Consider the following 12,650-nt stretch of genomic DNA (forward strand, 5'->3'; position numbering starts at 1 on the left):
TGAATACATATTAAAGAAGCATCGATATCGGATACAATTTCAATAGGATATGTGATGTAATTTGAAATATTGGTATTTTACAGATTCAAACTTTTAACACATTATTCGTGGCTTTGGAAGCTTAAATTTTTTGTAAGTTCAATAATTTTTACTCAATTATTAGTTTAACTTATAAACTTTAACATGGAATTAAACTACTTACTCCCTACACAATTTCTTGATTTTGAAAAACTCAATCTGATATTTGTAATTCAAAACAATTCAATTGTTATAATTCATTAACTTAATATAAATTGATTGAATTGTTTTAAATTAGCGTGTAGAAAAATAATAGATAATTGAGAAAAAAAAACAATTTAAAAATAATATTTTCTTAAAAAAAGAACTACAACGTTTTATTTTTCCCAGGGATCATTATGTAAATTCATAAAACTGATGGCATGAAAGAAAAAAATAAAACTTACTTGTTTGGGTGATGAAGTTGACTGATAAGAACTAACAAGAAAGATTTTCTTATTTTTGAGACATATTTAAAATAGTAAAGAGATTTTTTCCCTATATTTTAAAATATAATGTGCTTTTTGACAATTTTTAATTCATCTTCAAGCTAAGCAAATAGTTATTTACTATTTTTTGGTCATATGTAAAGCTTATCCTCTCTCTCTTTTTTTAATTTTTTTGTACAAATAATACGTTCGATGTTTTTTTGTTTTTGGTATAAATGAATGCACAATGTAATAATACATTCGGTAGTCTTTTCAACCAAAAAACTGTGGTTTTTGGTGCGCGGGTGTAATATTTTTTTCGGGCAAAGAGCTTAGAAATGTACTCGAGGGCCATCATTGTAATGGGCTCATATCCCAAGCTCTTGCTCTGAGTTCTTTTACTTGTCACTGGACCCATATATACTCATCACTCCATTGCTAAAAATATGTTAATCATAACTTCGTAATCAGTACATTGCAGAACTTGGATAGAGTTTTGCTACATCTCTCTGTTACAAACACACACACGACAAGTTTATGGTTGTTCTTTTGCTTAATCTTGCTCCGATTCTTACTGTTCACATACACACACAGTCTATACGTACGTAGTCTATTTATGTTGCGCTATATATCTCCTTATGAATCAAGTAGAAGCAGGTTGTCATGGATGTGTAATAGCAGACGCCACAATCAAGCCCATACATGGTTGGTCCTTAGGCACCTGCATGCATACAGAGGCAACTCATACACGTCACTGCGAATTAATGCATGGGTACTGTCAAAGATACGATTAATGAATATACCGTGGCCATGTATATATGATTAATGTAATTAATTACCATATGGCCAGCACCAAGAATCCAATAGAAATGAAGGTTTTTGTGAGACTTGAGGAAGCCTTTGCTGATATTTTTGTCACTCCCACACCTCCCGGTCAAGAGCTCCCTTTCTTTGCCTAGGAATTTCGGAAGCCCCTCCCACCTACATTATGCAGAAACAGAACAAACAGTCATTAATCAAATTGACGATGTTAACGTTGCCTTCTCCCTTTCTTTAACGAACAACAGCAATCATATATCTTACTTGAGCTTCCTGATCCATGCTTCAACTCCCTTGGTCGCACAAATCACATCCAGCTACAGCCAGGCCATGTTACACATGTTTTCTTCTTGTTAATTATACCACACAACATCATTAAACATGATCCACAGGCAATCTGAACAAGCAGGCCTCTCACTCCACTGGCCGACTGACCGTTATTCTATTTAGGGTGCCCGTAATCAATGCTTCTAATGTTTTAGTCTCTCACATTTATAGGATCCTATCATAGACCTATCTCTGCAATTATAAAATATAGTAGAGGGGAGAATATGTACGAACAGCATTACTTAGTTCGTACCCTGCCACCGTGCCAGTCCAAAGCGAAATGATTGTGGTTGGATTAAAATATTTACAATCAAATATGATTCAATTGAAGTTAAAAAAATTAAAGTTGAAAAAAAAATCCATAATTATAATGAGATATATATTTAAATATTTTTTAGAAGTTTATTGGATAAATTAATTTTTTTTTGAATAATTTAATTTAAAAATTAGTTGGGATGTATAATAATAGAAATAAACATGAATTTCTTGTATATATTTTTATGACTAATTTGATGCTTTTAGAGAAAATATTAATTGGAATTATAATTTTTTTAAAAAGGAAATTATAAACATAAAATACATTGATAACTCAAAAATCTTAATTTTTTTTAAAAAAGAATGAAATAATAAATTATAATTATTGAAAAAACAATTATAACTAAAGTATTTTTTAGCAAAAGAAAAAAAATTGAATATAAAAACTATTTATTGACGTAAAAACATAATAACAACATATGAAAAAAATCCTCCACCTCTCCTCAATTCCTTTGTCTTTTCCCCCCCACCAGCCATGGAAAACAGGAGTCACAGACGGTGAAATTTCAGACCTGTTACCCATAGAATATTCATTCATTCCTCAGTTCCTGGAAATGAAGTGTTTTCAAATTTTGTCAACTACCTTAAAACACACCCCATTCCCCTGAAACACTGGAGAACTTCTTATTGGAGACCTTGTAAATTAGCGACAATAGTGCAAAAAAAAAAAAAAACATAGGAAAGGGAGTCCAGAAAACATATCAGACGCTGTGACAGTGATGAGTGAAGAGAGGAGAGGGAGGGAAGGATGAGGGAGTGAGGGAGAGAGCAGAACCGAAGAAGGGGAGAGAGGGTACGGGTAATTAAATTGGATATTCACTCCAAAATTTCATCCAACATAATGCAACCTTCAGACTACGTTAAAAAGCTTCTCCAGGTAGCTTCCGTCAAAACGCCCATTAAGCCCCCACTGCTTGTTCATTTTTTTTTTTATAAATAATTTCTAATTAGCTTTTAACATCCCCAAACCTCAGCTGGGATGTTATCCAAACACATCTCAAGAAAGGTGGGATGATTGATTAACTATAGTCACCAGAGTAATCACATAATGGTTAGCTGTATATCTAAAAGAATATTGCTAGCATGATATTGTCATCAATTCTTCTCAACCAAATGCGAAAGGCGTGTCCAGAGGAAGTATTCTTACTTGTCCATTGAACACGGTTACATGCACTCCCTTTGCTAGCAGCTCGTCAACCTAGCTCAAACAACCCAACTAAAATATGTCAATTATATACATTGCAAGGAAAGGTCAGGCTTTTATATAATTCTGTTAGTTTTCATAAATAGTTTAAAACATTATAAAAATTTAGTGTAATATTCACAATGAATTTTTATTAATACACCATTAAGTTTTGTTAACACAACACTAGTGCATCATGGACGCAAATTTTGACTTATAAATTATTCCCTTAGAACTACAATATTTATCATTATTAAGTAACTTACAGTTTATGAAAAATATTATTTAACACCTTACTTTTCTACAAATATTTATATCTTTTCAGTTTTCATTTGCAAAGTCTTTAAATATGAAACATATAAAGATAATAAATAAAAAAGCAAGGGTATAGAAGGAAAAAATATAAAATTTATCTAATACTCTGTATGTTAAACTAATAGGTAATTGTAGAAAGCAACTTCTATTGTGGTGTGGTGGGAGTAATTAGCTTATATATTTTAACTTGATTTTAAAGAGGAAAAAAAACAATACATTTCTTGCACGAAACTTGAACAATTTAACGTCGTATATTAATAGATGGTCAAAAGATGAAAACGAAGACACGGTCTCGCCAACAGCCGACAGTACGTTATAATTGAAAAAAACAATTAAATCGTAATTCACAGCTGACATGTGGTTCTAATTAATCATTAATTAATCACCGATGTGTTGTTACCTCGTCAATTCTGGGCTTCATAAAATCACCGTCAAAACGATGGGTTACAGGGTCTGCCAGAAGTTGCCATCTGTCACCACAAGTGATAGCTGGTATAAATCCGTCTTTTACACAGTGGAATAGGTGAATCACGAAACTTACGTAACATTCTCCGGAATAATCTCCAGCTTCCTCCTGACGGCACCGTTTAACAAACTCCCAACATCCCCACCACCACCTGTTGAAGACCACAATGCTTTCAAATAACTGGAGTAGCGTTTCCTCACGGTTCTTTGGGGTGATCTCGCTTCAATTCCTGATAAAACTCCCGAATCTTCCTCATCCAACAGGAAATTGTACATGCTCTGGATTAATTACCCAATACAATATGTTTTACTATATTTAGTTAGTAGCTTAATTATGCAAGTTAACTATGTTTGAGAAAGGATATATAGAATGTAGACAAAAAATTGCTGTACCACTCCGTAGCTGCTATATGATATCTCCCCCTCAAGATCGAGCCATGAATTTGTGGCATTAAAAAATTGGCCATCCTGAAGTTGCCTCTTGATTTTCCGAGCTATACTGGTCTCTAGAATGGAGTTTGTTAGATATAAATAACTGAGAAATTCTTATATATCGTACAAAGAAGATGGAAACAGTATGAGATGAACCTGTTTGATCTTCGCAGCCCATAGTCATCGAGTCTCGAGACGTCTTTGAGAAGTGGACCCCACGAGAGCTGCAATTGCAATATGTGTACATGATATATAGTTAAAACGCAGAGTCAACATACAGTGGACAGTGGTAAATGGTGCATTCAAGCAATTACCACAAAATCTTCTGGGGAAATCCAACTATTCCCTAATGCCACACCTGAGTACGAAATACAAGGGGATTAATAATTATATTGTATTGATAATTACAACTCATACATTAATCTGAAGGGCTTCGATCGAGAAACAGCGAAAGATGAAGATGACTCTTCGAAGGAGGGATTACCTCCAAGTTTGAGTCGCAACTTCCCAGCTTCAATGGCTTTGAGAGCGGATAATCCAAGGGTAACCACAAACTTACCACCATAAGACTCTCCCACAATGTAGAGATGACTCTTTCGGTGGCTTTTATTCTTTTTGAATATCTTAATCAACAAAGTAGTCAAGTCAGTTGCTGCTTCCTCATCTGTTTTCGCGAGCAGTTTCGGATGCTCCACGAAACTGAATCCAGTTCCAACTGGATTATCCTATATGCATGGTATTGAGCGAAAACAACAAATTAAAAGGTTGGAGGATAAAAGTAAGCTAATCAATATAATCACTAGTATGGAACTAATTGCCGTCGAAGATTAGTTTTCTCTATGGCTGGGTTACCACAAACAGCAGATCGGCTATCCTCAACCATGTGGAGTCTCGTGGCTTCAAGTTGACATCAAGAGGCCCAATCTCTTCAAAATTTCCATAGCCAGCTCCTGAAGCACCCTATTCAATATTTACACCAGCTCAGAATTTTGGGTACCAGAGCAACCTGGGTTTTCATTCATGAAGCATTTTATAATCCGTTCTTGACCCTCAAGCATTCAATGATATACTTACAGGACCTCCTTGCAACCAGAGAATGATTGGCCATGGCTTGGAGGCATTTTTTTCTCTGTTGGGACTCCTGTAAAGCCACCAGAACATGTGGGCTTCTGTCATAACAATCCAATTATAGAAAACTTTATCACACCGGCCGTTTCAAGAGAAAATATATTTTATTTGAAATATGACCAAATGGATATGGAATCAACAAGTATTTAGCTCACTAGGTCTAACTTCAACATATCCCCATTCCTCTAATCCATCACGGCTCCTCAAAGCTGTTGCTCTTGTTACAAACGGCGGGCCAAAGATTAGAGAAGCGACGATGAGAGCGCACAACTTTTCCATTATACCTAAAGGAATGTTCAGAAAATTAACAGATGGAAGAAAAGAAGACTGCAACTTATACGAGAGGTCGAGTCACGAGTGAGCGGGCCATCATTCCCTCTATAATGTTCGACGTGGCGCCCTTGGACATGGCCTATCATGCATTTGTTTTCCAGTTCGTATAATAAAGCAAATACAATATATAACTTAAATCGTGAGGTATATATTGACATTTAAGAGGTTTCATGCCTTGATTGAGTAGCATCCTATGTTGTTCCACCAAATGCCTGATATTGCGGAGTATAGTAGTCTACATATGAGAAAAGGATTTGAAAACTGGGTCATGATTCCATCATTGTGTCTTTGCTGAATGAACAGTAATTTGCCAGAAATGCCCACTTTTTCCCTGGTTTTTTTAAATTTGTTGCGAAGTATGCTCTCTCTCTCTCTCTCTCTCTCTCTCTCTCTCTCTCTCTCTCTCTCTCTCTCTCTCTCTCTCTATTTTTATTTTTATTTGTTAATCTTTTTAATATGATATACAGTTCAAAAATAAAAATATTTTTTATTAAATCTCACCCTTTAATAAAGTAATTATTTACTTTTCAACTAACCTTATATTTTTATATTTATATTTATTAAATATTCTATAATAAATATAAAATTATTATTAATAAGGATATTTTTTTAAAAAAATAATACTTACACATAAAAAACTAAAAATACCTTACATCTTGGAGAGGGTAATAAATATTTTCCTTGGTTTTTTTATCTGTAAACACAGTTTGACTTTTTATTTTTAAAAAAAAATTGTTAGAGTATCTATCATTCTCTTTCTTTTTTTTATTTTTATTTGTTAATTTTTGTAATATGATATAGTAAATTAAAAAAGAAAAGAATAATGTGATCCCTGTAATAAAAAAGGTACATGTAGGATCTACAAAAAAATAAATTGTTGATGCGGAACTTATACTTGAAAATAAAAAAATTATTGTATCCATTTTATATTAAATAATGATACCTCCTATTTTTTGAAACCTATATGAATATTTTTTAGTATGGATAGTTATAAAACAGTCCTGCTTTTATTTTTAAGATTTTATTTTTATCCATCTAACTATTAGTTGACTATTAAGTCATGTTTGTTCGATTAAAATGCCCCTATTTAAATATAAATGTTGTCTAAAAATTATTTAAATTATTAAAAATTAATTTTTATTATTTAAATGTATTTATTTTGTATATTTTTAAAAAATTAAATATATAAATTGGCCAAAAAAGATATTCAAAAATGCAATGTATGGACTCAATAAAGAAAAAATAAAATAAAATATTTTTTAATAATTTGGGGTAGTTAAACTAGTCTAAAAAAATCATAAAGCTAGAGGTGTTAAGAGTTAAACTTGACTATAAATTTTTTTATATATTTAAATATTTTAAACTTGATATGAATTGAGGCTCTAAAGGTAATTGAGGGAATATAATATTTTAATAAACTAAATTTTTAAAAAATAAAATAGTGTGGTTTAAAAAAATGGTGTGTAGGACCTACAGTTAAAATATATGAGTAGGGTCTAATTTAAAATTTTAAAAATTTAAACAAGGCATAAAAAAATAAAATTTTTATATTTTGAGAGATTATATAGAATTTTATATTAAAAATTAATGGTGCATATAAGATTTTAGTAAAACAATAAGTGTTAGATATATAAATAATTTTTATTAAACTCCTTCCATTAAAAAATATAAGACATGTTTTAAGAGATTGGATGTTAAAAAATAAAAAAAATTAATCTTTTAAGGTGTAATAAATTTTTCATAAATATTCATATTGAATAAATCATTTTATATTTATTTTAGGGTAAAATAATTTATTAAATAGAGGTAAACATAAAAGATAGAATTACTTTAAAGTTAAGCAACAAATTTATTGGAGGTGGTATTTAGTTAAAAATAACTTTTTTTGAATGGAGGTAATATTTATTATTAATAAAAAATAACAAATTAAAATAGTTTGTGTGAGCATATATAGAACAAGTTTTTATTTATATTCTTTAAATGCAAAAGGAATAAAAATTTATTATTTTATTATTTATATGTAAAAGTTAATTATGATTTAAACACCTATAAAAAATATTAATATAGTTAGGTGCCTCGAGTTTAGGTAACAAAAATTATAAGCTACAAATTAATTGTATAATATTAATAAATTTATCTTTTACTGCATATTTAATCTTTTTTTAATAATCATTATATTACTTGTGATGCTTGTACGTATGATTGATAAATGATAGTAAAACATGAATTATATTATTTGCTTAGTTTAGAACTATTATAATTATGATTTATAAATAATATTATCATGTAAATTGTAGTATGATTCATTATAGTATATTTTTTATTTTTTTAAGGTGATACACAAGGCAACACATTTAAAAAAAAACAAGCTAGATTATATTTCAAAATACAAGATATGAGAAATTTTAAAAAATAATAATAATTTTTAATATGTATAAGAGTAGCACATGGTAAAATAGAAGTCATTTCTTATAAGTATCATTCCATTAAAATTTTAATCTCATGCTTGCCAACTATAAGAATATCTCAGGAAATAAAAAGAAGAAGTGTTCCTTAAATTTTAACTTACATGAGATAATACACTCTAAAATAAAATAAGTTATTATTTATATTTTTAATACATATGAACATAATAAATTTTAAAATAAAATATTTTTAGATTTTAATCTGCACAAATTAATAAATTAAAGAGTAAAATATGCTAGCATTCCTTTTATTTTGTTAGAATTATAAAGATTTCTTTTTTGTTTTTTAAAACTTACACTTTAGTCTCATTATTCAAGATTATAAAATTTAAATAAACATAAACATAAAGTATATCAACTAATTTATCTCTTATTCTATTAATTTTTTTTTCCTGCAGATATGTGTTGGAAATATTATTTTTGAAAACTTACTCCTTTTTTCAAGGGGTCATTTCTTAAGAGTTAAATGTTAAAAAATATAAAGTATTTTTAATATTTAAAGATATAATCATTAACTTTTTGTTCAAAAATATTCATAATAAATAAATTATTTTATATATATTATAGAGTGAAACACCCAATTAAACAGTAAATATAAAAAGATAGTATTATTTTAAAAACAAATAACTACTTTATTTGGGATAAGATATAGTTAAAAATACCTTACATTTTTTAAAAAATAAAATATATATTTAATTTTTTTTAAAAATACTAAATAAATTAGTTTGTATGACTAATAAATTTAAAATAAAAATAAAAATTTTTAAAAATATATTAAGAATAATAACTGTCAATTAATAATTAAATAGGTGAAAATGAAAACTTAAAAATAAAAGATATATTTATATTTTACAATTCTTAACTGTTAATTTTAAGGAGAATTTATATAAATTTTAAAAATAAAAAATATTTATAATTAAGATAAAATAAATAAAAAATAATATTTGTTACTTTAAGAATAGTAAAATAATTTTTTAATATTTATATTTTTTATTTTTAAAAACTAAAATATTTCCGATGAACGGGGCATAAATCTAGTGAATTAAGAACGTTAGAATTTATATTGGATTTGATGCGGATGGGGCCGGTAGTGTGGCACGGTGACACTTGTTCACTTCCTCTTTGATAATTAGGATTTTGTCTGATTTAGAATGGCCCAGGGATATGACAATGGGGTTTTGGTGGGACAAGACGCGCAGCACCCAATATTTACCCAGTCACGGGTAGAGATGTCTAAAAAATTCATTGAATACAGATTAAAAAAAAAAGGGGAGTCTTTTAATTTAAAATTGATTTGGAATTTTCTGATAATAGTCTGGTGGAACTTGAGTTGAAGTTGGACGGTGAGTCTTGCTGTTCAGTTGGTCTGTTTTATAGTGTGTGTTTTTGGATAGCTCATTGACCGATTTTTTTGAAGAAAAAAAAAAGTAATTTTGCAATTTAGAATCCAAACAGCAATTTTTCCAAAAAAATCAATATTTTTTTTTTTACAAAGCTATCAGAGGCAGCTTTTGGGTTCAAATTACAAAAATATATGGAGAAAATTATAAAGAAAGGTTCAAAAAAATTATAAAAAGGCACAAACTTTAATAAAAAAAATCAAACTCTCTTTTTTTTAGTAAAATTTAAATTTTAAATCCTTAAAAAAGTTATTAACATAAGTTTCTATCAACTACTATCCTCCACTTAGCACTTGCTATAAAATTAATTTAAATAAATATTATTTGGTAGAAGAAAATTAATTTAATTTAATTTAAAATTAAAGGTCATTATAAAGATTGTTGCAAAAGTACATAAAGAAAGAAAGAGATTTTGTGTCATTTGTTACATCGTTATATTTTTTAGGTTGCTAGAATTTTTAAGCAGTGCTTCACGTCTTCATCGAATATGGCTTATATTTGTGATGTCATTACAGATCAACTTTTACATTATCATTTTCATTAGTTATTATAAAATTGATATTTGGTATTTAAGAATACAATCTTTCTCTTTTATTAAATTTATTTGAATTAAGATATATTAAGTTATTTATTTATGTATATTAAAATTGTCAATACTAATATAATTTAAATTTTTATAATTAATCAGATATATAATTTAAATAATATATTTTACTTTTTAAATATTAGAAACAAGTTTATCAATAATTTAATTTTAAAAGGCAATGTTTTTTATGATAATTTATACAGCTAAAATTAATTCTGAATAAATTATTCAAACATCTTCAATTCTGTTAAAATTAATTTTAAAAAAATAGTATCCAAACAGATTGTATTATAACACAATCAATTATGATTAAAATCTATCATTTAATCAATTATTTTTATAATTTATTATATTCAACTAAAATTCAAACAGGTATTAATCATTCATCTGTGAAAAACTCTGAAAGCATGGCTATTCACTATGTTAATCTTTTATTTTTTGGGCCAATACTATCCACTACTCCTCCAATTTTTTTTACAAGTGATTTTTATCAACTACATTAATATTAATATAAAAAAATAAAAATATATAAAATTTTAAATATATTCTTATATAATGAACCTAAAAAAATAATATTATAGTATTTTTTTATAAAAAATAATTTAAAAATATTTTTTAAATATTATTTAAAAAATTATATCGTAACCAATAAATGAACTAGATGGGGGGGGCATTATGTTAATCATGAGTACCTTTTTGACTCGTTGAAAGTCACTAGCTAGAGCAGCTGTTTCCTACGCTCCTGGTGATTGACATGTCAAGACTTGAAAGAGTATTATTGATGAGTATGGCATAAAATAACTGCACAATTTATGACTTTTTACCTTCTTATCCAAACGGAAAAGGGATGATTTTAAAGAAAAGCCAAGAACATGATATCAAGAATCATAGGATATATATGTTATAAAAAAAAAATTAATCTTTTAATTTTTTAATTTTTAATTCACTTATAATTCAATTCTTTAATTATAATTTATTGTAATTCAATCCCTCAACTATAACTCGTTGTGACTCAATTTCTCAACTTTTGATTCACCTATAATTCAGTCTTTATTTTTTAATTTTTTAAAAAATTTCTTATCAAATAAGAGAGATAAAAAAAATGCTTATATATTATTCTAAAATATCCTCCTCTTGCTCATTAATGTGAGATCTAAGCTAACATGCAAAAAAAACTAACAAAAGTTGAGGGACTAAATTATAAGCGATTCAAAAGTTGAAGGACTGAGTCATAGGCGACTCATAGTTGAGGGACTGAATCACAGCGAGTCATAGTTAAAGGACTGAATTATAAGTGAATTAAAAGTTAAAGGATTAAAAGATTAATTTTTTTAAAAAAGAATTATCGGATGTATATACATATAAATTGAAAAAGAACGTTTTTGTGATTTATGCATGCACTTAATTGTGTTGTGTTTCTTAATTTGTTCAGGGTTTTTAAGCTGTTGACAATTGAGTTGGAAAGGGAAATCCGTACGACTTGGCTTATGGAGTTTCCTCTCTAGATTTCTCCTGATATTATTTTCTAACTTCAAAATCGCATCTTCTTTAGTAAATTAGTAACTTCATTCTAATTCATCTTCCCAGAACGCTTAATGCAACAACTTGACACGGTTAGTTTCATTGTTGACTCTCTTGTTTCTCCTTTTAGTTTTCTTTCAGGATTTTTGTGGTGCACCGCGTGCAAATGCATGCAATCACGCTCACGCATCATGTATGTTAATACCGCAAGGGTTAGTCAGAGTGTACATGCAGATCAAGACCGATTAGATACTGAGACAAAACAGGGACAGAAGAAAATAACCAAGAAATCATTTGAATTTAAAATTGCTCGTTAAACAAGCATTTTCTATGATCATAATGTGATTTTTTAAGAAAACAGTGATGTGATTTAATAGGCAGAATATAATCCAAATGCAAAAAAAAAAAAAAACAAATATAAATCAGAATTGTTTTTAGAGTGTGAATGCCTATAAATAAAGGAAGCGCAGTTAACGTACGTGAACTAAATCAATGGAAAGTGGAACCAAATTAAACTGGCAAATCTCTGGTCCATCGTGGTTTATAGGAGTCAGCTAAGGATGAAGGGTAATTCTTATCAGTTAGTTAAGCGTACTTGTATTTCCGTCAGCTAGTTTGCTAACTTATTTGCCGCCATTTCACTCTTGGCTCATCCATATATAAAGTAAACACATTAAGCACCAATGAGCAATCAAGTTACTCTATTGCGCCGTTGTGATATGGTTATAAGCTTTAGTGCGTGCTTGGTGTTTATCTGAGCATTTTCAAGTTCATTTCCCCGGTAATAGGTTCGTTGCTATGTTGGACATCCTCCCTAAGAACCAATCAGAGTTAAAAAAAAAAAAAAAGAGGAAATAATGGAATCCGCAGATGTTG

The 12,650-nt window shown here is 28.8% G+C and overlaps 1 protein-coding gene across 2 annotated transcripts; it reads right to left on the reverse strand.

Annotated features, from left to right (window-relative positions):
• Positions 1-920: 920 nt before the first annotated feature.
• On the reverse strand, positions 921-5,879 carry LOC129315353 (serine carboxypeptidase-like 51). Of its 2 annotated transcripts, XM_054958988.1 has the most exons (13): positions 5,625-5,875; positions 5,416-5,510; positions 5,194-5,301; positions 4,826-5,066; positions 4,656-4,699; positions 4,498-4,565; positions 4,303-4,408; positions 3,986-4,188; positions 3,845-3,914; positions 3,094-3,144; positions 1,569-1,621; positions 1,325-1,466; positions 921-1,206 (listed from the first exon to the last, which is right to left on the reverse strand). In XM_054958988.1, the coding sequence occupies exons 1-13, from the start codon at positions 5,746-5,748 to the stop codon at positions 1,147-1,149; spliced, it is 1,365 nt and encodes a 454-aa protein (XP_054814963.1). In that variant the 5' UTR covers positions 5,749-5,875; the 3' UTR covers positions 921-1,146. The 2 variants fall into 2 exon arrangements, 1 of the variants encoding a protein (XP_054814963.1); XR_008594460.1 differs by lacking the exon at positions 1,569-1,621 and having other exon boundaries at positions 5,625-5,879.
• Between the last annotated feature and the right edge of the window lie 6,771 nt (positions 5,880-12,650).

This window comes from Prosopis cineraria, unplaced genomic scaffold (genome assembly GCF_029017545.1).
Source record: "Prosopis cineraria cultivar Desert tree isolate PC_DT_omini unplaced genomic scaffold, ASM2901754v1 PC7, whole genome shotgun sequence".
In the NCBI taxonomy this organism is placed as follows: domain Eukaryota; kingdom Viridiplantae; phylum Streptophyta; class Magnoliopsida; order Fabales; family Fabaceae; genus Prosopis; species Prosopis cineraria.